The following is a 24,654-nucleotide window of genomic DNA, read 5'->3' as shown; positions in this document are numbered from 1 at the left end:
TGAAATCCATGCTGGTTTATGCTGGATTTTTCAGCAGAGGAGTATTGACTTTGTCTTTTTGAATTAAGTAAACTCTCTTCTTATTAGAGCTCAAAGCTGCCTTTACCAACAAAGACTCCTATCAGAAGGAAGTAAAGGTTTTAGCCTCCCAAAAAGCCACACTGAGCTGTGAAGTTTCTGACCTCAAGACTGAGGTGAAATGGTTCAAGAATGGCAAGCAGTTAAGCTCCAGTAAGACTGTCCACATGGAGTCAAAGGGCAAGATCCGTCAACTGGTGCTGGATAATGTGGAGAAGAAGGATGCTGGAGAATACACCTGTGAAGTTGGGAATGAAAAACTTCTCTTCAAGCTTCAGATGGAAGGTAAGATTTTCTAGCACATTAACAGACTTCCATGAATCAACATACTTGTCTTCTTTCAGAACATGGTTACATTAAGTGATTATTTCCTATTTTTTCCTCAGATGTTTCTACCAAATTCCAGAAGACATCCGTGACAAAAGAAACCATGATGGTCGAGTCAACAGAAAAGGTGGTTTTAAAAACCGAGGTGATGTCAGAGAATTGTAGTGTTAAGTGGTTCAGGGATGGAGTAGAACTGAAAGACGGATCGAAGTATGAGATGAAACAGGAAGGTTGCTCACGTATCCTCATCGTTAAGTCCTCTGAATCTAAAGATGCTGGCACCTACTCTTGTCAGACGGCTGATGACAAGGTGGAGTTCAAAGTTCAGGTCAAAGGTAAAAGCTAATTTGCAATTTCAAAGTAAGAAAAAGTACAAATGGTTTAAGGTGTTGATAACGTCTCAAGATCATATTTGCTCATTTTAACAGTTTAATGCCAGTTTTCATGTTTGTTTGTTTTTTTAAATTCAATTCAATTAATGCTTACACATCTGTATTTTACAAAGTAAATTGTGTTAGATATAATTGCACTTATTGAAATAATGAATCAAACTAAATGCAGACAAAATATGATTTAATCTTTCCCTCATCTATTCCCTGTAGATGTACCTTTAAAGTTTGTGGTGCCATTGCAGCCATTGTCTGCAGTACTAGAAAGCACCATGACACTTTCCTGCAGTCTCAACAAAGCAACAAGTAATGTCCTTTGGAAGCATAATGGCAAAGAAATCAAACCAGGTGGCAGATTCAGCATCCGCACTGATGGCACCAACTGCATCTTAACTGTATCCGCTGTGGCTCAGGAGGATGAAGGGGAATACAGCTGCGAATGCAAAGATGACAAGACCTCCACCAAAGTCACTACTAAAGGTGTGAACCATTAGAGTCTGAAAGTCATTGATGTTTTAAGTGATATTGGTTTTAAGTGACAATCTAATTTCCCACAGCCCCACGTCTGGTGAGGTTCACTACAAAACTGAACAATGTTGTTGCAAATGAAGGCAAAGAGGCCATCTTTAAATGCTCCATCACACCAGCCGATGTGAGCGTCAGATGGCTGCGTAATGACGTTCCAATAACAGCAAGTCCCAAATTTAAGATCGCTCATGGAGGAAGCAGCCATTCCCTCACCATCACAGCTGTCACTCTGGAGGATGCAGGAGAGATCACTATTGATGCCGAGGGAAAACTGTGCAAAGCCACTCTCCAAGTACAACGTAAGGATAATGCAACATATTGTCAGGAAGCACACAGACTATGTGTTTCTCAATACAAATGTATCTGTATTTTACAGAGCTTCCAGTCACATTCAAGAAGAAGCTTGCAGATATGACTGTGACTGAGCAGGACACCGTTCGTTTGGAAGTGGAGCTGAGTAAACCCTCAAAAGATGTGAAGTGGATGAAGAACGGTGTGGTACTACAGCAAGGAGAAAATATGGGAATCCAGGTGGATGGTGCCAAGCAGGCTTTGGTCTTCAAGAGTGTGGCGTATGCCGACAGAGGACATTACTCATGTGAAACTCTAGATGACAAGACCCAGGCCAAACTGACAGTAGAGAGTATGGATTCTTTCTACCATAATATTTTATGACCAATGCAAATTATAAAATAAACATTTTATTTATTGACTTCCATTGTTTTTTCTCATTCAGTTAAGAAGATTCAAATAGTAAAAGGCCTAAAAGAGACGAAAGTGCAAGAAAAGGAGACCATCACTATGGAGGTGGAACTCAGCAAGGCTGATGTAGAAGGTTCCTGGAACAAAGATGGAAAGAAACTAAAGGCAGGACCCAATATCATCATTACAGCACAGGGCAACAAGCACTGCTTGACTATGTCCCAGCTGAAGATAAGTGATGGTGGAACTATTACTTTCCAAGCTGAGGATGTCCATACTTCTGGCAAACTAATTGTTACAGGTGAGTGTATAAACTGGGTTCACTCAAAAATGAAAATTCTGTCTTTAATTACTTACCCTCATGTCATTCCAAACTTGTAAGACCTTTGTTCAACTTTGAAACACAGATTATAAGATTTTAATGAAATCTGTGAGCTTTCTGACCCTGTATAGACAGCTACTGACACGTTCGAGGCCCAGAAAGGTAGTAAGGACATCAATGAAAAAGTCCATGTGATATCAGTGGTTTAGCTATAATGTTATGAAGCTACAAGAATACGTCACATGGACTATTTTAGTGATGTCCTTTCTGGGTCTTGAACATGTCAGTTGCATTGCTGTCTATGCATGGTCAGAAAGCTCATGGATTTCACCAAAAATATCTTAATTTGTGTTCTAAAGATAAACAAAGGTCTTATGTGTTTGGAAGGACATGAGGGTGAGTAATTAATGATGGAATTTTCATTTTTGGGTTAGCCTGAATAGCAAGACTCAGTAAGATGTTTAGCATAACATCATATAAAGTGTATTATTAGGTTTAGTACTTTTTGTCTATTCCACCAGACAAACTAAACGAATGGCCACAATATATCCCATTTACACGTATTGCAAGTTTAGTAAGGTTTATGCAAACTAATGAACAAAAGCGTAACCAATGTTAGAATCTATAACAATTGCAACCCTAATTATTGGTGTTGTGTGCACAGAGCCTGCTGCGAAGATCCTCAAACCTCTACGGGATATCAGTTCTCCTGAAAAGGAGAAAGTCACTTTTGAATGTGAGGTGTCAAGAGCAAATGCTGAGGTCAAGTGGTTTAAGGTATTAGTATTTGATTCAGAATTGTTAAAAAACAAATTGTGTAGTCACATATGAATGAAATACAAAATGATTTGAAAACAGGAAAAATGTAACTGTGTCATTATTTCTCCATCAGGATGATGAGGAACTAAAGCCAGGAAAGAAATTTGGCATCCATTCCCAGGCAAACAAGCGCACTCTCATTATCCAAAAGTGTGCATATGAAGACCAGGGCCAGTATGTATGTAGAACATCCGATGACAATACTTCAGCCAAGCTCACTGTTCACGGTAAAGATGAACAACTTCTGAGTGGGACGTGCTGAACTCAAGCATTTTTTAGTGTTACTTATATAAATGTTTGTATTTGAATTCTTGCAGCCAGAGATATTAAAATAGTGAAGCCGCTGCAAGATGTGCAGGTGACAGAGAAGGAGAGTGCATCGTTTGTCTGTGAGGTCTCTCACGATGAAGTCGAGGCTCAGTGGCACAAAGGAGATGCTAAACTCAAAGCCGGAGACAATATAAAGACAAGGCAAGAGGGTGAGTTGAAGAAAATGGACCTTTTAATTTTCTATGTTTACAAAATGCAAAAATTAATAGCTCTCAAACTCATTTAACATTCTATGTCTTAGGAAGAACATACGTTCTACTTTTCAAATCTGTAAAGGCTGAGGACGCAGGTGAAATCAAGTTCACAGCTGAGAAGGCCTCTTCAACCGCTAAACTGAAGGTTAAAGGTTCGTTGTCTTGTCTTTCATATCTGCACGCATTTTGAATTTAGTGTTAAGACTAATAAACTACAGCCTGGGCTGTGTAGCATTTCTACAGTTGCCTAACAAATCTGTAGATCCCTTAAGCTCCCTTATAATCATTACAGAACTGCCTGTCAGATTTGTGAAGAAACTGAGAGACAAAATCGCCATGTACAAACACCGCGCATACTTAGAGTGTCAGGTGTCACGGGCCAACGCTAAAGTCACATGGTACAAGAACAAGTCAGAGATCAAACCCAGCAAGAAGCACGAGATCACCAGTGAGGACATCTACAGGAAGCTCACCATCGTCGATGTGGATTCTGATGATGAGGATACGTACATGTGTGACGCCGTTGATGATAAGACTTCGTGTCAGCTACTAGTAGAGGGTAAACAAATTCAAAAAATAAAATAAAGTTTTAGAATGAAATCACAACATGAGTTCATGAAGCACGATCAACTACAAACTAAAACACTTTTGAAAAGAGTACAAAATGCGGTTGCATGTTGTTAATTATTTGATAACAGTTTGTGGATCAGTTTTTGATTGATCTGCAACAGACAAGAATGAGCTTTGTATGTGATTTCATATTTATCTCATTAATTTTCCAAACTGGGACAAATTTATGCTTGCTTACAATTGAATGTACTGTTATATGAATTCACCTTCCATGCATTTTGTTTTATTTTCATGCAGTTTCATTAGTCGAAAGACTCTTAAGTCGAAAGTGTTATTAAAGAATTCTACTACACAAACATGTTTGATTTAGCCAATTTTTGACAGCACTATACTGTCTCATCGCAACCTTCAGAGCAAGCTATCAGCATAGTACGGGAGCTGAGTTCTGTGGAGGTGACTGAGCCGTTTGCTGCCCACTTTGAGGTGGAAGTCAGCGTGGAGACAGTCAAGCCAGTGAAGTGGACACTAAATGGCGAACAGCTGAAGGAGAGTGCAGATATCGAGATGGAGAAAGAGGGAACCATGCACCGCCTCACTTTTAAGAAGACCAAGGCCTCCATGTCAGGCCCGGTACAGTTCACCGCTGGAAAGAGCAAATCAACAGCCGAGCTCAAAGTGAAAGGTTAAACACTTTAACCAAGATTTGCAAAACAGCCACTCCAAATTGTGCATCACTGTACACTTTGTGTTTATTTTCAACATCACTGTTCATATCATCCCATAGAGCGTCCCATTGAAGTCCTGGAGCCTCTCAAAGACATGTCTGCCAAGGAGAAGACTTCCACCACACTATCCTGCAAGTTCACTGCCCCACCAAAAGAAGTACGGTGGTTTAAGGGTCAAACCGCTTTGGAGGCTTCTAGCAAGTACAGCATGAAGCAAAAGGACGCCAATGTGCAGCTGGTCATACAAGCTTTGAGTGCAGAGGACTCTGGAGAGTATCGCTGTCAGGTCGGGGCCTGTGAGAGCAAAGCCGTTCTCAAAGTAGAAGGTAAAGTCACAAAGAAGGCATTCGAAGCATGTTGTTTCAAATTGCATTCCCTTTATACATCCAACCCGTTAGGGTTAGAGCTGCTTGTGCTTTGACTACGCCAAACACTGATTATATAGATAATGTTGGTAAAATAAATAATAAAATATTTTTCTGACATACATAGTGCGTAAAATCCAGATCACCAAACATCTCAAAGACGTGGAAGTGGATGAAGATGGCGATGCTGTGTTCACCTGCGAGGTTAACTATGCTGACGAAGAGGTCCAGTGGACACTTAATGACAAGTTGCTCTTCAATAATGAGGTCAATGCTATCACCCATGTGGATAAGACCCATACGCTCACCCTCAAGAACCTTGCACCTGAGGATGGTGGGAAGGTGTCATTCAGCATCAGGGATGTAAAAGAAACAGTCTCCCTAAAGGTCAAAGGTGGGGTTGTATGACTATATCTAAATAAAGCATATTTACACCAGGTTGACCAGGTTTTGGCTTAATGCACTTTTTTTTTATTGACATCCAGAGAAGAAAGCCATCTTCCTGAAGTTGCTGGATGATGTAGTTGCAGAGGAGAAGGGTACAGTTACACTTAAGTGTGAAGCCTCAAAGCCCAGAGTGGCCCCTGTGTGGCACAAAGATGGTACAGTCCTGTCACCAGGCAAAAAGTATGAGCTCCTCCATGATGGTAAGACCTTGGGACTTACTATCCATGATGTCACGCAAGCTGATGCCGGGGGAGTACAGCTGTGATCTTGGCACAGACCTCTCCAAATCCAAGGTCACTGTTAGAGGTATGACAACAAACTTATGTAGTACTGTTGTGCTACAATGACTGTAGTGTAATTTTGTTGTAGATATGGGTTATATAGTGATCTCCATGTGAAACTGATTGTACAGACCAAATTGTAAGTCGTAGAGACAAAAAACTTGGAGGGATGGTAGTACTCACACCGCCGACAAAGTCAATCTACTTACGAACTAGTCCTAGGTTTTTCACCTGATTGAAACCAAACCAGTGCAAGAAGATTCTCTGGAGAGTGAATTTCAATAATTATCAAAAAAAAGTTGAACTTTCAACTCAAAAAAAAGTGAAAGCAACGGGGGGGTCGATATTGCATTTTTCACGTTGTTTCGCACATACACAAGATATTCATATCATATGATAGAACTCCTCACTCTGGACAACTTTGCCTCTAGAATTACTGCTGTCAATTAAATTGTGAAATGATTGAGAAGAGCTACTTTTGCAAACTATTCCTAGTTTTTTGCTCAATCTGGGAAAGAACACTACAGTATAGTTCTCTGGACTCTCAATAATTATCTAAAAACAAATTAAATTGACTCTTTGGAAACTATAAAGGTGTCTTTTTGAAAAGGGGCCTGTCCAAATTTACCCCAAATCCTATAAAGCCTAAAGGAAAACTCAAAACTTAATGACACCTGCTGATCATACCACAGTTGGCACTATAACAGTAATAACTGTTAAAAAAAACATTATATTTCTGTGGTAATTTACCAAGATTTCAATTCAATTCAATTCAATTCAAATTTATTTGTATAGCGCTTTTCACGATACATATCGTTGCAAAGCAGCTTTACACCAAATTGACATTTTTACAATATATGTAGTAGTAGCTTGATGTACATATGGCAGAGATGTGTGGTAAAGATCAATTAATGACAATCAAACAGACAAAGAACACTATAAATTAGTAGCAGAATTCGGTAGTGCTGTATGTTTTCAGGGTTGGCATCATCTGAAGTCCTCTGTGGGGTTGGCATCATCTCTTCTTAAGTGTTCTGCATCCACACTGGAGCTTGTGAATTCCTAGTTACCATGGGACGTCAAGATTTCCCAAAAATGCTTTTTTAAATCATTCATTTAGGTGGTTACAGGCTTGCTAAATAATGTCTTTTTTCATACGTGCTTAAATGCCTTAAAGCGCTTGAACCCCAATAATCGCTGCTTGCAGTTATATTTTTATATTTATGTTTTTATGAAAACAGATGAAGTTATTAATGTATTAATGTGTTTGCTGTTGACCCCAGATATCCACATTGGCATCACCAAGCGTCTTAAGTCAGTAGAGGCCAAAGCAGGTGAAAACTGCACATTTGAGTGTATCTTGTCCCGAGAAAGTTCAGAGAAGTGCACCTGGAGCCTAAAAGGCCAACCTGTCACTGATGGAGGCCGTTTCCAGATAAGCAGACAAGGGCGCAAGTATGCCTTAACAATCAAAGCCGTCTCAGCTTCTGATTCCGGTGAGGTGGTCTTCGCTCTCAAGGATTTGAGCGCAAAGGCACAACTTACTGTGGAGGGTAAGCAGGGTATGTAATGAGTTGTAGTATAGGTGTTACACAAATATAGCTTTGATTAATCAAGTTGTATCTTGTTTTGGGACCTAGGTGAAGCTCCTAAGGTATCTAAAGAGCTTCAGGGTGTCAGTGCCAAAATTGGTGAAGATGCCACATTCTCCTGTGAGCTTTCTCAATCCGGACTGGACGTCAAGTGGTCAAAGGATGGCAAGTCTATCAGAAAAAGCCAGAAATATGAAATCAGTCAAGAGAAGACTCTTGTAAAGCTGACAATCCGTAACGTCAATGAAAAAGACTCTGGGGAATACAGCTGTGAGATCACCGGTGGTCCAACCTCCAAGGCTAAACTGGAGATCAAAGGCAAGGGTTTGAAAATAATGGTTTTAGATTCTGTCATCCCTCCTTTAAATACACAACGGGGGTAATCTCACACCTCTAAAGAGGAGATATATTTACTTTAGTATTTCGTCCCTTCTGTAGAACTGGCCAACAAATTCATTCGTGAGCTAAAGGATACCACTGCAGAAGAGAAGAGTGCTGTCGCCTTTGAATGTGAGACAGCCCAACCTGCCTCTAAAGTCACCTGGCTGAAAGGAACAAAGGAGATCAAGGCTGGAGGAAGGTATGAGCTTACGCAAAAGGGAACCGTCCTCATCCTCAAAGTGAAGGATCTGGAGAAGAATGACAGCGAGGCATACACCTGTGACATTGGCTCAACGAAGAGTACAGCCAAACTGACAGTGAAAGGTAAGAAGCTGGCTTTCTCACTTAACACAGAAGTCAGAAATCTTTATTTTTTGTTGATTATAGCAATGTATTTTTTGAGCTAGAAAAGAATAAGCCGAAGAATGTTATTATTGTTAGATGGATTCACTCTACTGTTTGTTTATGTTTAAAGCTTTGATGTACAGTGTTTTTTTTGATGTCTTAGTGGTCTTTGAAAATATTTCTGGTAAGTACAGTTTAAATTTGATTCAAAATATATGTTGTACAGTATGTGTTGCATTTGACATTTCACTTTTGGGTTCCTGTGTGGTCATCTGGGATCATCTCAGTTTAGAAAATTTGTACTTTTATATTGTACTTTTACAATTATGTTAGTATTCTACATGTTATTTAGATTTTTAGCAAGATAGTTTGGTGAAAATGTGGTTAAAAAGTCTTGAAAAAAAGAATTGTTGTTACCTGTTCTTAGTTCTTAGTAAGTTACAAGATTTTTATTTGGATCAGACTCCTTGTCTTAGATATCTGGAATATAATCTATTTTTTCTGGTAGGTCAGTTAGTTTTTATAAAGATGCTGTTGTGTGATTTCCAGGTGATATCCTTCAGCAGTCTGTCAGATTGTCAGATTTTAAAAATGGCACTTATGCTTTTGTGTTTTGCCTTGATTTGTGAAGTTCAGTCTTGTCTGGGCTTTGTATGTATTCTATATGTATTCGTGTAGTCCTGGTGCAATTTTAATTTTATTTATCCTAACTTCCATGTCATACCTTCATCATCTCATCCCAGTGATCTTCTATTCTGTCTTTTGGATGCTAAAACTATAAAGAAGAATTTAAATCATATAATGCTTGTTCATTCCCCAGTGGTACCTGCTAGGTTTAAGGAGAAGATGAAGAACCAGCAGGTTACTGAAGGTGGGAAAGTCTTACTTTCCTGTGAGCTCTCAAAACCTGGCTGCCAAGTGCAATGGAAGAAGGGAACCGAAAGTTTGAAACATGGGGGAAGATATCAGATAACACAGAGGGACATCATGTGTGAGCTACAGATTTCAGATTTAGTGCCTGAGGACAGTGGAGAATATTCCTGTGAATGTGGAAGCGAAAAAACAACAGCGAATGTTGTTGTCAGTGGTATGGATAAAAGCTTATTAGTTTACAACCTTACTTACATTTTTTGCTTTTGAATTCAACTTATTTTATTGCTTACTTTAGATTTACACTAAAATGTCAATGCATGTACTTTACTCATTTTTATGCACTTTTAATTTATGTCATCGCACAATTGCTCTCCAGCATTACCGACGGTCTTCAAACGTGAGCTACAAAGCCAAGAATGTGATGAAGGAGACAGCGTTACTCTTCACTGTGAACTCTCAAAGCCTGGAGTTCCTGTTGTCTGGAAGAAAGGAACACAGGTGATTAGTTCTGGGGAAAAGTACCTCATCAAGCAAGATGGTGCTACTGTTGAGTTGAAGATCGCTGACCTCAGAACTGAAGATGCTGGACAATACACTTGCTTGTGTGGGGACAAAAAGACTACAGCAAACATTAAGATCAAGGGTATGAAATTAATTCGGTCTTCTTCTCTTTAGCACTTTAGTGCTTTTTATATTTTTACCTTTACTGCTTAGCAGCTTGAAGCAAACTTCTAGCGTTATTTGGCAATAGTAGGTTAACTTCACTAATACAAATATCTGTCAATCCTGTCTTGTAAGATGTTCACTATTTTTGTGATTTTGTCAGTGTTCTGTCATATCATGTCTCTTGTTTTCTTTGGGACGTTTTGAATGTTGTGCCTTTACATTTTATGCAAAGTGCATTATATTAACCATCTGCTGAAACCTCAATTGCTTCTTAGCATTGATCTTCAAACGAGAACTACAAAGCCAGGAGTGTCAAGAGGCAGACAGTGTTACTCTTCAGTGTGAGCTCTCCAAACCAGGAGTTCCTGTCGTTTGGAGGAAAGGAACGCAAGTGATTCATTCTGGAGAGAAATACCACATCAAACAAGTTGGTTCTGTTTTTGAGCTGAAGATCACTGATGTCAAACCTGAAGATTCTGGAGTCTATAGCTGTGATTGTGGGTTTAACAAGACCTCATCTACCATTACCATCAATGGTAGGGATGACAGCTTTTTTGAATTGTGATTATATGGTTTTACATTCAACACCGTCCTCTGTTGTGCCTTGAAGTTATTGTTGATCCAGGTTTTTTCCTCTTACACCTAATGGCTTGAAAGACTTCTGTTCAGTCCAATTCTCGAATGTTGTCCTGAGTCGTTTGTGTTAACATGGTTCCAACATCTTTTCACAATTCCTCAGCATTACCAGTGGTCTTCACACATGAGCTGCAAAACCTGGAGTGTGATGAAGGAGGCAGTGCTACTCTGTCCTGCGAGCTTTCCAAACCTGGTGTCCCTGTGCAGTGGACAAAAGGAAGCCATGTTATCCAGTCTGGAGAAAAGTATGTCATCAGACAGGTTGCCTCCAAGGTGGAGCTGAAGATCACAGATCTCAAACCTGAAGATGAAGGAGACTACACATGTGTATGTGGAGACAAGGCAACCACAGCCACTATGAAGATCAAGGGTATGAATCATCTGTATTCTTTCTGGGATTTTTTAACCATTAAGTTAAAAATGTTTGCTTGTTTGGTGTTGGTGAATGTTATTCGGTGTTACACTCCTAAAAATAAAGGTGCGTCACAATGCCATTGAAGAACCTTTTTTGTCTAAATGGTTGCATAAAGAACCTTTAACATCTGAAGAACCTTTCGGTTTCACAAAAGGTTCTTCGTGGCAAAAGAAGGTTCTTCAGATTATAAAAAGGTAAGAAAGAGATGGTTCTTTAAAGAACCTTTAACTGAATGGTTCTTTGTGGAACCAAAAATGGTTTTTCTATGGCAACGCTGTAAAGAACCTTTTAAAGCACCTTTATTTTTAAGAGTGTAGATGTTTTGTTCCATTTGTTACGTTAAGTTTTCACTGATGTCCTACAGTAATGAACAATACGTCATTGTTCATTTCAAGTGTGTAGCACAAAATTACACTCTTGCAGATGACATTTCAAAGCAGAAAACCATAACTGAAGAAGTTTTTGATGGGAAACAGAATAATTCTGTAAACTTTGTGTTGTATCCTGCTGTGGCTCTGCCTGCTGTGCTGTAACGCCATAGTCTGACAGACATCTGTTTTGGTATTGCCTTAAACTTTTCTTCATCACTTTCAGTCTGTTTCTTTCATCTTGTAGCCTCTTCAGTTTAGTGTGGTTCATATGTGGAACAGATTTAAGGTTTCAGCTGTAGTCTGACTTGAGTCACAATTCACAGTAGAGTGACTTGACACACATTATACCACTTGAGACAGAACTTGCATGTGTATAAAGCTTTGGACACATCTTTTGAGACTTCATTGTCTGTGATTCCATCTGCAAAATGTTTTTGTCACAGTTCTGAAGGCCCAGACACCCTCATACCTAGCAGGACTTCAAAAGCAGACTACTGAGCAGGGAGCATCAATAGGTGGTACAGAGTGAATGTGCGGAATGACTGTCCGTGCTTTGTTTTCTTTGTCAACAGCTTGAATTCTTCTTGTTGGCCGTGCTATCTGTCAGTCAGGAATCAGTCAGGCTACGGAGCTTCTGTTCAGTCAACATGCATGAATGCTTCTGCAAAACTTTTTTAAACAGGATGTCTGCTTCTCTATTTGCTATTATTGTCAAACATGGCTGACAACAGGTGTTGCTATTTGTGTTTTAAGATCTTTATGGTTTAGGCCAAGGGTTTGCAGTTTACATGAATGTGTCTTTTGTCACAGCTCTAAAGTTCCTTCGTTGTTCTACCACCGTTGAATCAGACTCCCAGAAGCAGAAGAAAGAGAAACAGGCAGAGCTCAGTGGTATTAATCCCACTCAAATGTTCAGTAATACGTTCTTTGGAATGAAACAGCATGGTGACCACACATTCGCTTTTGCATTGCGACGTGTTTTTGTGCACTCTTTGTTGTGTGTCTTTAATTTGTTGATAAGTATTGAAATTTCTTGCCCGTGCATCAAAAATCCTTTAAGCATTCTTTTTTTTAATTTTTTGACAATTTCCATAACTACTGCTGCTACATTTATTACCAATCAAATTCAAGCAAAATAGCTGTTCATCTTTTGTGCTTTACAAACTTTCTTTGCATGAGTAAAAGTAAGGCGCATACTGCTAAATCTGATTTTTTATTTTTGTTTTAATTCTTTCACTTGAAAATCAATGGCCATTGTTGCATTTTTCTTCTTTATCTGCACCATTGCTTGTTTTAGTGTCATACATGGTGAATATTTTAAATCATTCACTGTAGTCAAAGTGTTGTCTGTATTTGTACATTGTACTTGCAATGTCTGAGGTGAAGACGGCAGGAGTGGACGATGGTTGTCGGGATGAGATTAGCTTGTCTCACATGATATTCATCTTTGTTAGTGTACTTGGTTTAGTGAAAGTAGCTGCTTTGGGAAAATTAGTTGTGTCTTCTTGCTTTGTTTTTCAGAGAAGTCTATACTGTTGGTGGCATTTTAATTTAAATGTGTCTAGAGGTGTTTTTAGTTGCATCCTGCAATTTTTTTTGGTCAGGAGCCATTCACTCTGCTCCCACACATTTGTCTGTGTGTTATTCTGTAGAATGTTGTTTACCTTTGCAGGCTGGCCTTTTATCATTTTTCATTTTAAACCTTTTTAATATCTAACACTTTTTTGTAGTTTTAAATCATCCACAAATTTATTAAAAGTTTTAAAGTGGAATGGCTCTGCCATACTGATTCAGACGTTAAGATTTTGTATGTTGAATATTTTCAAAACATCATGTCATCAGTCTTGATGTTCAGAATTTATTTTTTATTTTTGAAACACCAACTTACCAACATACCAACCTCAGGAGTGTTTCTTTTTAGATTGTCTCACTGATGTTGATAACGAAGATTCTTCTATTCTTAAGAACATAAAACAACATACATTAGTAGATACTGTGTTCTTTAACTTTCCTGACTCAGGTGTAATGTTTAGAAAGGAATATTATAAAGCTAAGATGTTTTGCCTGTACACATTCTGTGTTAGAATAAATGCTCAATAAGTGCTTGCCTCAACAGCTCTCCCAATTCATTTTACGGAAGCACTGCTAAACCAAGCGTGTGATGAAGGTGGCAGTGTTACTCTGCGCTGTGAACTCTCAAAACATGGAGTTCCTGTGGTTTGGAGGAAAGGAACACAGGTGATCCATTCTGGTGGAAAGTATGTCATCAAACAAGTTGGAGCTACGGTTGAGCTGAAGATCACTGATGTCAAACCTGAAGATGCTGGAGACTATGCTTGTGATTGTGGAGACAACATCACCACTGCTAACATCAAAGTCAATGGTAGGACTGAGCATTTATTTGAACCCTCAAAGACCTAACAATGACAAATTAATCTCACAAGATCCTGTTCCTGCTTCAACAACTTTCCTTAATTCCTCAGCGTTACCAGTGGTCTTCAAACGTGAGCTACAGAACAAGGATATTCAGGAAGGGGATAGCGTTACTTTGCACGGTGAACTCTCAAAACCTGGAGTTCCTGTGGTTTGGAGGAAAGGAAAAGAGGTGATCACTTCTGAAGGAAAGTACCTCATCAAACAAGTTAGCTCTACTGTTGAGCTGAAGATCACTGATGTCAAACCTGAAGATTCTGGAAACTATGTTTGTGATTGCGGAGACAACATCAGCACAGCTAGTATTAAAGTCAAGGGTAGGACTCATCTTTTATTTGAACCCTCTGCAACAATAAGAAAGTTTCCTGTTTTCTGGTCCAAAAAGCTACACTTTAATGTCTTCATTTAAGGCAGGGTATGGCTAGTCTAGTGTAATAAGCTGTTTGTCTAGTTTATCATTTTTCCATTTGCATCATGGTAGTTGTTTTCGTTTCAAATCTTACAAGGTGGTAACATTACAAGTTAAGCCATTGTAGAAGAATGTTTCACATCTATCAGTGGAAGAATGTTGTAGACAAAGTATAAATCTCACAAGATCTAGTTTCTAGTTCAACAACTTTACCTGATTCCTCAGCTTTACCAGTGGTCTTCAAACATGAGCTACAGAACCAAGAGATTCAGGAAGGGGACAGTGTTACTTTGCGCTGTGAACTCTCCAAACCTGGAGTTCCTGTGGTTTGGAGGAAAGGAACACAGGTGATCAGTTCTGGAGGAAAGTACATCGTCAAGCAAGTTAGCTCTACTGTTGAGCTGAAGATCACTGATGTCAGACCTGAAGATGCTGGAGATTATGTCTGTGATTGTGGAGACAACATCTGCACTGCTAACATCAAAGTCAATGGTAGGACTCTTCTTTTATTTGAACAGTCTTCAACAATGAAGAAGCGTCTTGTTTACTGATCTAAACAGCTGTCCATTAATAATGTTTTCATTTAAGGTAGGGTAGTGTATAGTGTTAGTCTAGTGTACTAAGTTGTTTGTCTAGTTTATAGTTTTCCAATTTACATCATGGTGGTTGTTTATGAAATGTGGTCCAAATATAAGTAAACCATTGTAGAAGAACGTTTTACATCTATCAGTTGAAAGAATATATTTGATGCAAAGTGTAAACTTAAGATCCTGTTCCTGGTTCAACAACTTTGCCTGATTCCTCAGCATTACCAGTAGTCTTCAAGCGTGAGCTACAGAACCAAGTGATTCGGGAAGGGGACAGTGTTACTTTGCACTGTGAACTCTCCAAACCTGGAGTTCCTGTGGTTTGGAGGAAAGGAACACAGGTGATCAGTTCTGGAGGAAAGTACATCATCAAGCAAGTTAGCTCTACTGTTGAGCTGAAGATCACTGATGTCAAACCTGAAGATGCTGGAGATTATGTCTGTGATTGTGGAGACAACATCTGCACTGCTAACATCAAAGTCAATGGTAGGACTCATCTTTTATTTGAACCCTCTGCAACAATAAGGAAGTTTTCTTGTTTTCTGGTCCAAAAAGCTACACTTTAATGTCTTCATTTAAGGCAGGGTATGGCTAGTCTAGTGTAATAAGCTGTTTGTCTAGTTTATCATTTTTCCATTTGCATCATGGTAGTTGTTTTCATTTCAAATCTTACAAGGTGGTAACATTACAAGTTGAGCCATTGTAGAAGAATGTTTCACATCTATCAGTGGAAGAATGTTGTAGACAAAGTATAAATCTCACAAGATCTAGTTTCTGGTTCAACAACTTTACCTGATTCCTCAGCTTTACCAGTGGTCTTCAAACATGAGCTACAGAACCAAGAGATTCAGGAAGGGGACAGTGTTACTTTGCGCTGTGAACTCTCCAAACCTGGAGTTCCTGTGGTTTGGAGGAAAGGAACACAGGTGATCAGTTCTGGAGGAAAGTACATCATCAAACAAGTTGGCTCTACTGTTGAGCTGAAGATCACTGATGTCAAACCTGAAGACGCTGGAGATTATGTTTGTGATTGTGGAGACAGCACGACAACTGCCAAAGTCATGGTTAATGGTAAGAGAAGATCAACTGCTTCATGAATTTTTCCATCATTCCAATCCATCTTTGAAATGCATTCCTTGGCTGTGCATATGATTCCCCAATTTAATATGAAGTTTTAGGCCAATCTGTATCATCTTGATTTTACTTCTCTGGAAAATATTTATTTACATCATCCATATGTACAGAACTTAATCTCTGGCGTCTCATTACCACTCTTTAAATTGGCAGCTCTTCCAGCCACTTTCACACAAGAGCTAAAAAAACAGACAGCTACTGAAGGAGAAAGCATTATCTTCCAGTGTGAGCTCTCCAAACCAGTTCCTGTGGTTTGGAGGAAAGGGACGCAGGTGATCCATTCTGGAGGAAAGTACCTCATCAAGCAAGTTGGCTATACTGTTGAGCTGAAGATCAATGATGTCAAACCTGAAGATGCTGGAGACTATGCTTGTGATTGTGGAGACAGCATTACCACAGCCAATGTCAAGGTTAATGGTAGGAGAAGACCAACTGCTTCATGAATTTTTCCATCATTCTAATCCATCTTTGAACTGTCTCGTTTATCCTGTGTTTGTGAAGTATGAATGCTTACACATCTTATTATGAACATAACTGAATTGTATCCTGTTGAGGTAGTTTAATGTTGTTTGAACTGTTGTCTTTGGGTCTTGCTTGTCTGGAAGATCTTTTTATAACTCCACGGAATTAATCTCTTGCCTCTTACACCACTCTTTGCATTGGCAGCACTTCCAGCCATCTTCACACAAGCACTGAAGAACCAGACAGCTGTTGAGGGAGAGAGCATCAGCTTCCAATGTGAGCTCTCCAAAGCAGACATTCCAGTTGAGTGGCGCAGGGGTGAAATTGGCTTATGCCCCTGTGCTAAATATGAATTCAACCAAAATGGCCACCGTGCCCAACTGGTCATACATGACCTTGAACCCGAAGACTCTGGTGACTATATTTGTGACACTGGAGAACGCCAAAGCATTGCATATCTAGAAGTTAAGGGTAGGCTTGGATTGAACCGTCTTTCTTTCCTATATCATTTGAAGTCGTTTCTTCTTCATGATGATCTTGAAACACTTGTTTACTCACCTTTTGCAGCACTACCAGTTTGTTTCAAATCATCTCTGAAAGATTTGGAAAGTGAAGCTGGGGAAAATGCAGTGTTTCGATGTGAACTTGACAAAGTTGGAGCCAAAGTCATCTGGAGGAAAGACAAGAGTGTAATAGAAGCAAGCAACAAGTATCAGCTGAAGCAAGATGGGACTGTTGCTGAGCTTACCATTTACAAGCTGCAAGAAGGAGACGCTGGAGAGTACTGCTGTGAAACAGAACATGATCGGACATCTGCCAAACTCTCTGTGAAGGGTATGATTCGCCTTGTTAAAGTCTTCATCCTTCCTAACCTTACCTGATCATTCTGTTTTGATGATCACACATCTACTTCATATCATCTTAAGTACTATACCATCCATCCTTTCTTATGGTATGCTTGTACTTGATCACAGATCACGGTCTCTGTGCATGTGGTTTTGCACTTTAAATTTCACTTTTGCACAACTTTTCTCCAATGCACTCCCATTTCAGTAGTTTTTTTGCATTTTTAACATATCACACACATTTCCCTTTGCAGTTTAACAGCTATTTCAGTCATGATCTGCTATAAATTTTGTTGAAAAGACTTGTTGTGGATGTTAAATTGATACTGTGGAAGATGGAAGTGTATCTATTTTTTGACTTGTTGACTACTTCTGATAAAATGAACCCTGATTTTGCTTTCAGAACCTGAAATCACGATCTTAACTGGCTTGAAGAGCTGCATTGTCAATGAAGGCGAGGACGTTCATTTCGAATGCCTTGTCTCTCATGACAATGCACTCATTGTTCAGTGGACGCTGCAGGACGTTCCACTACAGAACAATGAGATGAATGAAATCCGAATGGAAGGCAAAAGGCACACACTTACACTAAGAAGTGTCACCCAGAAAGACTCAGGCACGGTGTCCTTCCATGTGGGTGCACACACTTCTTTTGCTTGTCTTACAGTCAGAGGTAAAACTAAAGAATTTTTGGATTTTCTAAATAGTAGTTTGTTTTATTTCACACCTTCTTTTATTTTACAATGAGTTTCGAACACATGCACTTTTAGTGCATGTGATTATTGTTTGTGTGTATGATCATCCTATATCCATAAATATTCAAAGCATTCCACATGTGTAATATATATTGCATTTATTATTGTTTGATGCATGCTTTACTACATCATATTGCAAAAAATGACATGTGACCAGCCACTTTGAAAGCACAACACTTCATGCATGTTTGTTATCCGTTTTGTCTTCACTTGTCAAATACTTGTCCATTGCTTGGTTGTGTATGAGTTTTATTTGTTTGAATATCACATTTAGAAGGTTGATTATTCTGCATTCCTTTTTTGCTACAAAAGGTTTCAGGATTTCTGATTCAAGCATTCCAAGCTTAGGCTTATCTTGTCCCTGGCTGCATTTAGAAACTGCAAAGAAAATTTGCTACCATCTCATAATCTTCTAATATGCAGGTTTGGGGTGTTGCACATATCTTAGAATGTGTTCTGTGTATCACTGTTTCCCGCCAGCAATCCCTGTGCTATCATTTGTGAAGGAGTTAACAAGCCAGGAAGTCACAGAGGGAGGCAGTGCCTCATTATGTTGTGAAACTTCAATTCCTGATGCCAGTGTGACCTGGAAGAAGGGTACTCAGGTCCTATCTGATGGAAAGAAGTATTCCATAAAGAGGGATGGCACCATCCAAACCTTGGAAATCCATAAGCTATCAGTGGACGATGGTGGCGAGTACATATGCGAAGCAGGAGACAAACGAAGCAAAGCTACATTGACCGTCAAAGGTAACAATCTTGATTCCTCTTTAGAGATGGGCTCCATTTTACACTGTTCTCCTGCAGAAGCAAAGTACATATTAGTATTAGCATTTCAATTATGAATACATTGAATAGCTTTTATGTTTTAGATTGTCACTAAGGCATGGTTCAAGTAGTTTGCAAAGCAAACATCTAAGTCACTTCTAGTAGATAGTCAGTAGTGGGATATTTACCTCTTTTGACTTTTCGGAAGATCCTCAATAGTCCCTTTCATCACGTTCCTTCCATCCATTCCCAGAATGTGTAAAAATCACAAGAGAATTAAAGGATGTGACTGTGATAACGGGCGAGGATGCAATCTTCCAGTGTGAGGTGTCCCATACAGGGGTTACGAATGTCGAGTGGTGGCTCGGCTCCAACCACCTTCAAAACAATGACTTGAATCAAATCAGCTGCCGAGGGAGGGAACACAGCCTAGTGCTGAAAATGGTCACACCCGATGATTCAGGTGATGTAGCCTTTGTGGTTGGCCCTGAGAAGAGCGTCGCCTACTTGTTGGTGCAGGAGAAACCCAAAGGTAAAAGACATGTTGTGGCTAACAGCGTTCATTGTTGGCAAGCAATCATCTGTCTGTTATTAGCTGCAATCATTTTGCGCAATTATAACAAAAGGCTTTGAGCTGCTTTTCAATTTGCTTCAGCCGTTCTACTGCTACACTCCATAAGTGTGTTTTATGAGGAAGAGATATAGTTTTCATACATTTTTGGCTCAAACATAGTTTTCTAATTCCTGCCCATAATTGTTAAATGGAACCCTGGGTATGAAGGCTTCCATTGTGTAATATAACGTAAATGGTGTCTCTTACTAAAATATGTAGTAGAAACATGAAAGATTTACGTTTTTTTTAAAATCCACATCGTTTTATACATATTTTGGACTATGAGGTGCGTCTTTATTTCTATGATGTAAAATGGTTGCACTCTCTGTTGATATTTTTACTGCAACACAACTTGGAATACACCTAAACCAAATGCCGTACCATCGAAACGGCTCCAGATATCAAGTGAAATCTGCACTGAGAAACTCCTTCAGTGGCTGCGGCATCATGACAAGCATCAGCATGTTTACATCTTGCCAGGATGGCATCTAGCGTTTCTTGTCTCTGCCATTTGTAAGCTCTTTCAGTAGCTGTTTTCTACTGAAATCCTCAAAGGCATCAGGGCTGAAGTGGAGAGAATTAAGATGTGGGTCTTTAGGAAGATTTATTCATTCCCTTTTTTTTCTCTTCTTATCGCTAAGAAAGCAGTGAAGAATTACATTGCTTCTACATTACAACCAAAAGCCGCACAATTTGGCATCGCATCAGTATTTTATTTTCCGAGTTGTGTATTCCAAGTTGTGCTGTAGTAAAAATAGCAACAGGTAGCATCCATTTCACATCATTAAAATAAAGGCACCCCCCATAGTCCAAAATATGTATAAAACAATGTGGATGTTTTAAATAACGTAAATCTTTCATGGGTTTTTTGCTGCATTTTTCAGTAAGAAACATCATTTACGTTATATTAAGCCATGCAAGTCTTAATACCCGTGGTTCCCTTAAAACAGACACTTCTCACCCAGTAAAGCTCTTTTAATGTTCAATGGCTTCAAGTGTCTAAGTTTCAGAGTCTTCAGGCAGACATTATGATGTGACAGCACTTGGGTTTGGGTTTCTCCTGTCCATAGTCGTATTCTTAGAGAAGCCTCTGGACATAACTGCCAAAGAGGGTCAAACAGTCACACTGTCCTGCATGACTTCCGACCCTGAGGCCTCTGTCGCCTGGTACAAAGATGAAGTGATGATAAAGGCAGGGGGACGGTATCTGCTTTACAAGGATAGAGCCGTCCATCAGCTCCGCATCCTTAGGGTGGAGGAAGGAGATGCAGGGCTGTATACATGCAAAACCAAAGATGCAGAAAGCTGCGCCACCCTTACTGTTAAAGGTAAACGGGTTTGTAGGCCTGTGACTTTTTTTTGTTTTTTATTTTATCAACATGCCTGAAGATAAAGAGATCGCAAATGGGTTTCAAGAAGACCTGTTCTGTTTTCTTTTCTTGTAACTGCCTCTCTTGTGGAGCAGAGAAGATTTTGATATCCTCACAGGTATCAGCAACCTTTTGAAATCTGAAGTTTGCATTCTTTTAACCTCTTTTCTTATCCATCATCAGGTCAACCTGCTTACTTCCGGAAGGAGTTAGAGAACCAGAATTCAATAGAGGGAGATAGTATCACATTGCGCTGTGAGCTCTCTAAGCCGGTTAAAAAGGTAGAGTGGAGAAAGGGTGGAGTGGTGCTCCAACCCAGTAAGAAATTTGAGATGAAACAGGAAGGATGTGTGCTGGAGCTCCATGTCCATGATCTGGAACCAGAGGACAATGGCTACTACACTTGTGATGCTGGAGACCAGTTGACCACAGCATCGGTCACTGTGCAAGGTATCAAATAACACACTTAAATAATTTGCAATCTGTAGAATTTTTTTTCGGGTTGGAGGTTATCTAAAATCTGTAGCTTTATGTCATTACGTCCTCATAAATTTCACAGCCTGTTTTTGAAGCATCCTCAATGTATGAGTATTTTTAGACACTGGTCATCTAAGGGTTTCTGTATCTGGTCTCTGCAGAGGCTGAGGTTCTCATAGTGTCGGGTATAAAGAATACAGATGTGTTTGTGGGCGAACAGGCAATTTTCTCCTGCCAGCTCTCTCGCCGTGCCAAAGGCAGAGTTCAGTGGTGGCTGGACGGCACTCGTTTGGAGAACAGTACCTTCAGTGAAATAAGTGTGGGTGAAGACCATGTCCACACTCTCACCTTAAGGAACCTTTCTCCCAATGATTCGGGTACAGTCCTGTTCAAAACAGGTGGCCTGACATCCTCCGCCAAGCTGTTAGTAAAAGGTACCAAATGCAGTGGTGCTTGGCAGCACAGAAATCTAAAGGCTTAAAATTATGAATAGCACTGGATTAGTACTGTGTCCTGAATTTCCTTTAATAAAAGTCTAAAGTCTAAAGTTTTTTTATAACTGTCCTTGAAGTAATTGAGTACTATTTGTGTTCTTTAATATACTCTGTAGACTTGTACACTCACATTACTGAATTACTTATCCATATTAATAATACCCTTAATCCAAAGTGTCTTTGCACAGACTACTCTGGAGAATCCTTTAATTAAGTGCTTTCCTCAATAATGAAATCCTAATAGAACAGGATTTTATTCACTCTATTCTCTTTTGGGGTTACCCATGCCTAGAATTGGATCTTTTTGTTAGACTTTACTGTTAGGCAAACGTATACAGTAAGACAGGTTGACAATAACAATATATTTATATATTTTTAATGAAAATTCATGGAGGCATGTAATTGTAAGCTAAAACAGTGGATTTGGCTGCAGTATCACAGCTTGCTAATTACTTACTGAATTGGCATACTAATTATTAAATTAGTACACTGATTTTGGGCTTGTATATGGACCAGTGTTCAATGCAAAGCTTCTGGCCCTTCCATAAAAAGCATGATATTCATATTAATTCATCTCAATTAATCATGTTAAAATTTGCTGAGAAAAGTCCCAAATGAATAATTCAAATGATTTAAATTCTAAAAACATATGATTCAGAAATAGCATCTGCAGAAGTCTGTATATTGTTTTCTGTTTCTGTTTATCACTATCCCAGCAATCAATTTTGCAGTCCACATCAATACATTTTACAATGTTAATCTGCCTAAGGTAGAATTTATATGTAAAACTAGTTCGTTCAAAATTCGAGCAAAAACCAATGGTCTTGCATGCACTCATCAATCTGCACTGTTTGTGCTGCATGTACTTTTTCTATAAACTGGCCTTAGTTTGACTTGACACTGCAACTAGGCATGTGTTGGTTGTAATTGACCATGTCCTTGGTCAGTTTGGAGTAGAGAAGCAAATGTGAAAGAAAAAGAAACAGCTACAGCACTAACTTAGATGATGAGGTAAAGGCTGCTGTTTTAAACCAAATAAAGCACCAGGCTTGAATTTAGTTGTAAATTACATTAAATACCACCCAAAACCTGAAAAAGGTTTGAGGTGAAGAACTCTACTTCAAAGTGCACTGGGGTCTTGTGAATATTACTTATCCCCACCACCAACCCTCTATAGATCCCAAGGTGGAGGTGGTCAGTGCCATGGAGGACCAACATGTAGAAGAAAACCAGCCTGCAGAGTTCATCTGTCAGTACTCGCGGCCAGTTAAAGCTGTATGGAAGCGAAACGGCATACCTGTGCAAGCGGATGGTCGCAGGGTGATAGTGGAACAGGACTGGACTGTTGCGCGGTTGTACATTAGCTGTGTGGAGCCCCAGGATGGGGGGATGTACTCCTGTGAGGCAGAAGGAACCTCTGTTGTGGCACATCTCAGGGTGCAAGGTGAGCACACCTGTAGACGAAGAGAATTTTTGTGTCATTCATAACTCAAAGTTTGATGGTCACAAAGACTCAGTATAAAAATTCCAAAGACTTTGAGAAATTTTAAATCACACAAGTAAAGGCTTACCACAAAGGGCTTTACTGGGATACTGAGATTTCTTTCCTTTTTTATTACTCGAGCCAAAAATTGCTGTGCATCTGGCTGGCTATGCAGTAACCATCATGTGCTTTTATCACAGCTACCTTTGCTTCTTACGCTACTCAATGCTGGATGCTACATGCTGGTGAAATGTTGGAAGAATTGTTATTGAGTGTGATTGCCTTGAATTCAGTTACTGTTTTAAGTACAAACGTTGTTTTTAATTCAAGGTCATTTAAAGTCATTGTGTACTCCTGTGACTTGTTTTGGCATGTATGAAGCCAGAGTTGCTTCAGGCATTGTCTCTCTCTTTCAGCTAAACCAATTGACATTCTCCAAGAGCTGAGTAACGTTGAGACTATTAATGGTGGGGAAGCACTTTTTGAATGCTCCTTGTCCCGTCCTGAAACGAAAGACTGCCGGTGGTTAATCGATGGCAAGCCTGTAAAGGAGTCTGCAAATGTGGAGATTGTTTGCTTCGAGAGTGGCAGACGCCATCTTCTGCTTTTAAAGGACTTGCAACCTTGTGAAAACACAAGGATTACATTCCAAGCCGGAACTTCATCAACTACAGCTCTTCTGTCTGTCAAAGGTACGCCATTTCTGTTGTATTAGCGTTAAATTTAGATAAAGGTATTAGGTCATATTGTATAAATGTAAATGTATTTAAATGTTATGGATTTGTTCTGTACAGCTTGGCAACTGGAGGTGGCCAAGCCTTTGGAAGATAAGACTGCCATTGTAGGAGAACAAGTTGAGTTCACTTGTGTCTTGAATGAAGCTGTGCCTGAGAGTGAAGTGACTTGGTATGCAAATGGTGTTGAGCTCAAACGTAATGACCAATGGGCAATGAGAGCCAGTGGCTCTTCCTACAGCCTAATTTTGAAGAAAGCCCAGCCTCAGCCCACACAAGAAATCACATTTGCAGCCCGGGATGCCTTATCAATGGCCAAACTCATCACAATATGTAAGGGTCCTCATTTGTGCCTCATTCATTATAATTTCTGCTATTATGCTTATTGTCTAACTTTTTTATTATTATTATTTTGTCTGGCTATTTATAGCTGTGCCTGATCCACCTGAAGACCCCGAGTTGGTTAGTAAAGGCCCAACTTTCGTCACCTTGTCTTGGTTCACGCCCCTCAGTGATGGAGGAAGCCCAATCATTGGTTACCGTGTGGAAATGCGTCTAGTGGACAGTGTCCTCTGGCTGCCCTGCCACACAGAACCAGTGTGCAACACTGAGTTTCTGGTTGAAAACCTCATACCAGGGGCAGGTTACAGGTTCAGAGTAGCAGCCATTAACCGTGCTGGTATTGGAGAACCTGTGCAGCTGCCTCAAACCGTGACGCTCGGTAAGGGGATACT

The 24,654-nt window shown here is 39.6% G+C and overlaps 1 protein-coding gene across 1 annotated transcript in view; it reads left to right on the top strand.

The window, feature by feature from the left end:
- Nucleotides 1-24,654, top strand: part of obscnb (obscurin, cytoskeletal calmodulin and titin-interacting RhoGEF b) — a 56,427-nt gene that overhangs the window by 14,191 nt on the left and 17,582 nt on the right. Inside the window, 42 exon segments of the mRNA XM_051098132.1 lie at nucleotides 88-363; nucleotides 465-740; nucleotides 1,008-1,274; nucleotides 1,352-1,621; nucleotides 1,699-1,965; nucleotides 2,059-2,325; nucleotides 3,011-3,123; nucleotides 3,239-3,392; nucleotides 3,483-3,644; nucleotides 3,737-3,841; nucleotides 3,982-4,248; nucleotides 4,672-4,941; nucleotides 5,044-5,310; nucleotides 5,477-5,743; nucleotides 5,835-6,043; nucleotides 6,045-6,102; nucleotides 7,361-7,630; nucleotides 7,718-7,987; nucleotides 8,108-8,374; nucleotides 9,216-9,482; nucleotides 9,645-9,911; nucleotides 10,210-10,470; nucleotides 10,674-10,940; nucleotides 11,800-11,874; nucleotides 13,473-13,739; nucleotides 13,840-14,106; nucleotides 14,424-14,690; nucleotides 15,005-15,271; nucleotides 15,590-15,856; nucleotides 16,073-16,336; nucleotides 16,586-16,852; nucleotides 16,949-17,215; nucleotides 17,630-17,899; nucleotides 18,462-18,731; nucleotides 19,003-19,281; nucleotides 20,433-20,690; nucleotides 20,916-21,182; nucleotides 21,371-21,643; nucleotides 22,881-23,147; nucleotides 23,603-23,878; nucleotides 23,981-24,253; nucleotides 24,351-24,641. Coding sequence (XP_050954089.1) covers nucleotides 88-363; nucleotides 465-740; nucleotides 1,008-1,274; nucleotides 1,352-1,621; nucleotides 1,699-1,965; nucleotides 2,059-2,325; nucleotides 3,011-3,123; nucleotides 3,239-3,392; nucleotides 3,483-3,644; nucleotides 3,737-3,841; nucleotides 3,982-4,248; nucleotides 4,672-4,941; nucleotides 5,044-5,310; nucleotides 5,477-5,743; nucleotides 5,835-6,043; nucleotides 6,045-6,102; nucleotides 7,361-7,630; nucleotides 7,718-7,987; nucleotides 8,108-8,374; nucleotides 9,216-9,482; nucleotides 9,645-9,911; nucleotides 10,210-10,470; nucleotides 10,674-10,940; nucleotides 11,800-11,874; nucleotides 13,473-13,739; nucleotides 13,840-14,106; nucleotides 14,424-14,690; nucleotides 15,005-15,271; nucleotides 15,590-15,856; nucleotides 16,073-16,336; nucleotides 16,586-16,852; nucleotides 16,949-17,215; nucleotides 17,630-17,899; nucleotides 18,462-18,731; nucleotides 19,003-19,281; nucleotides 20,433-20,690; nucleotides 20,916-21,182; nucleotides 21,371-21,643; nucleotides 22,881-23,147; nucleotides 23,603-23,878; nucleotides 23,981-24,253; nucleotides 24,351-24,641 — 10,296 coding nt within the window.

This window comes from Labeo rohita, chromosome 24, assembly GCF_022985175.1.
Source record: "Labeo rohita strain BAU-BD-2019 chromosome 24, IGBB_LRoh.1.0, whole genome shotgun sequence".
Lineage (NCBI taxonomy): Eukaryota > Metazoa > Chordata > Actinopteri > Cypriniformes > Cyprinidae > Labeo > Labeo rohita.
This window is presented reverse-complemented; position numbering and strand designations above follow the sequence as displayed.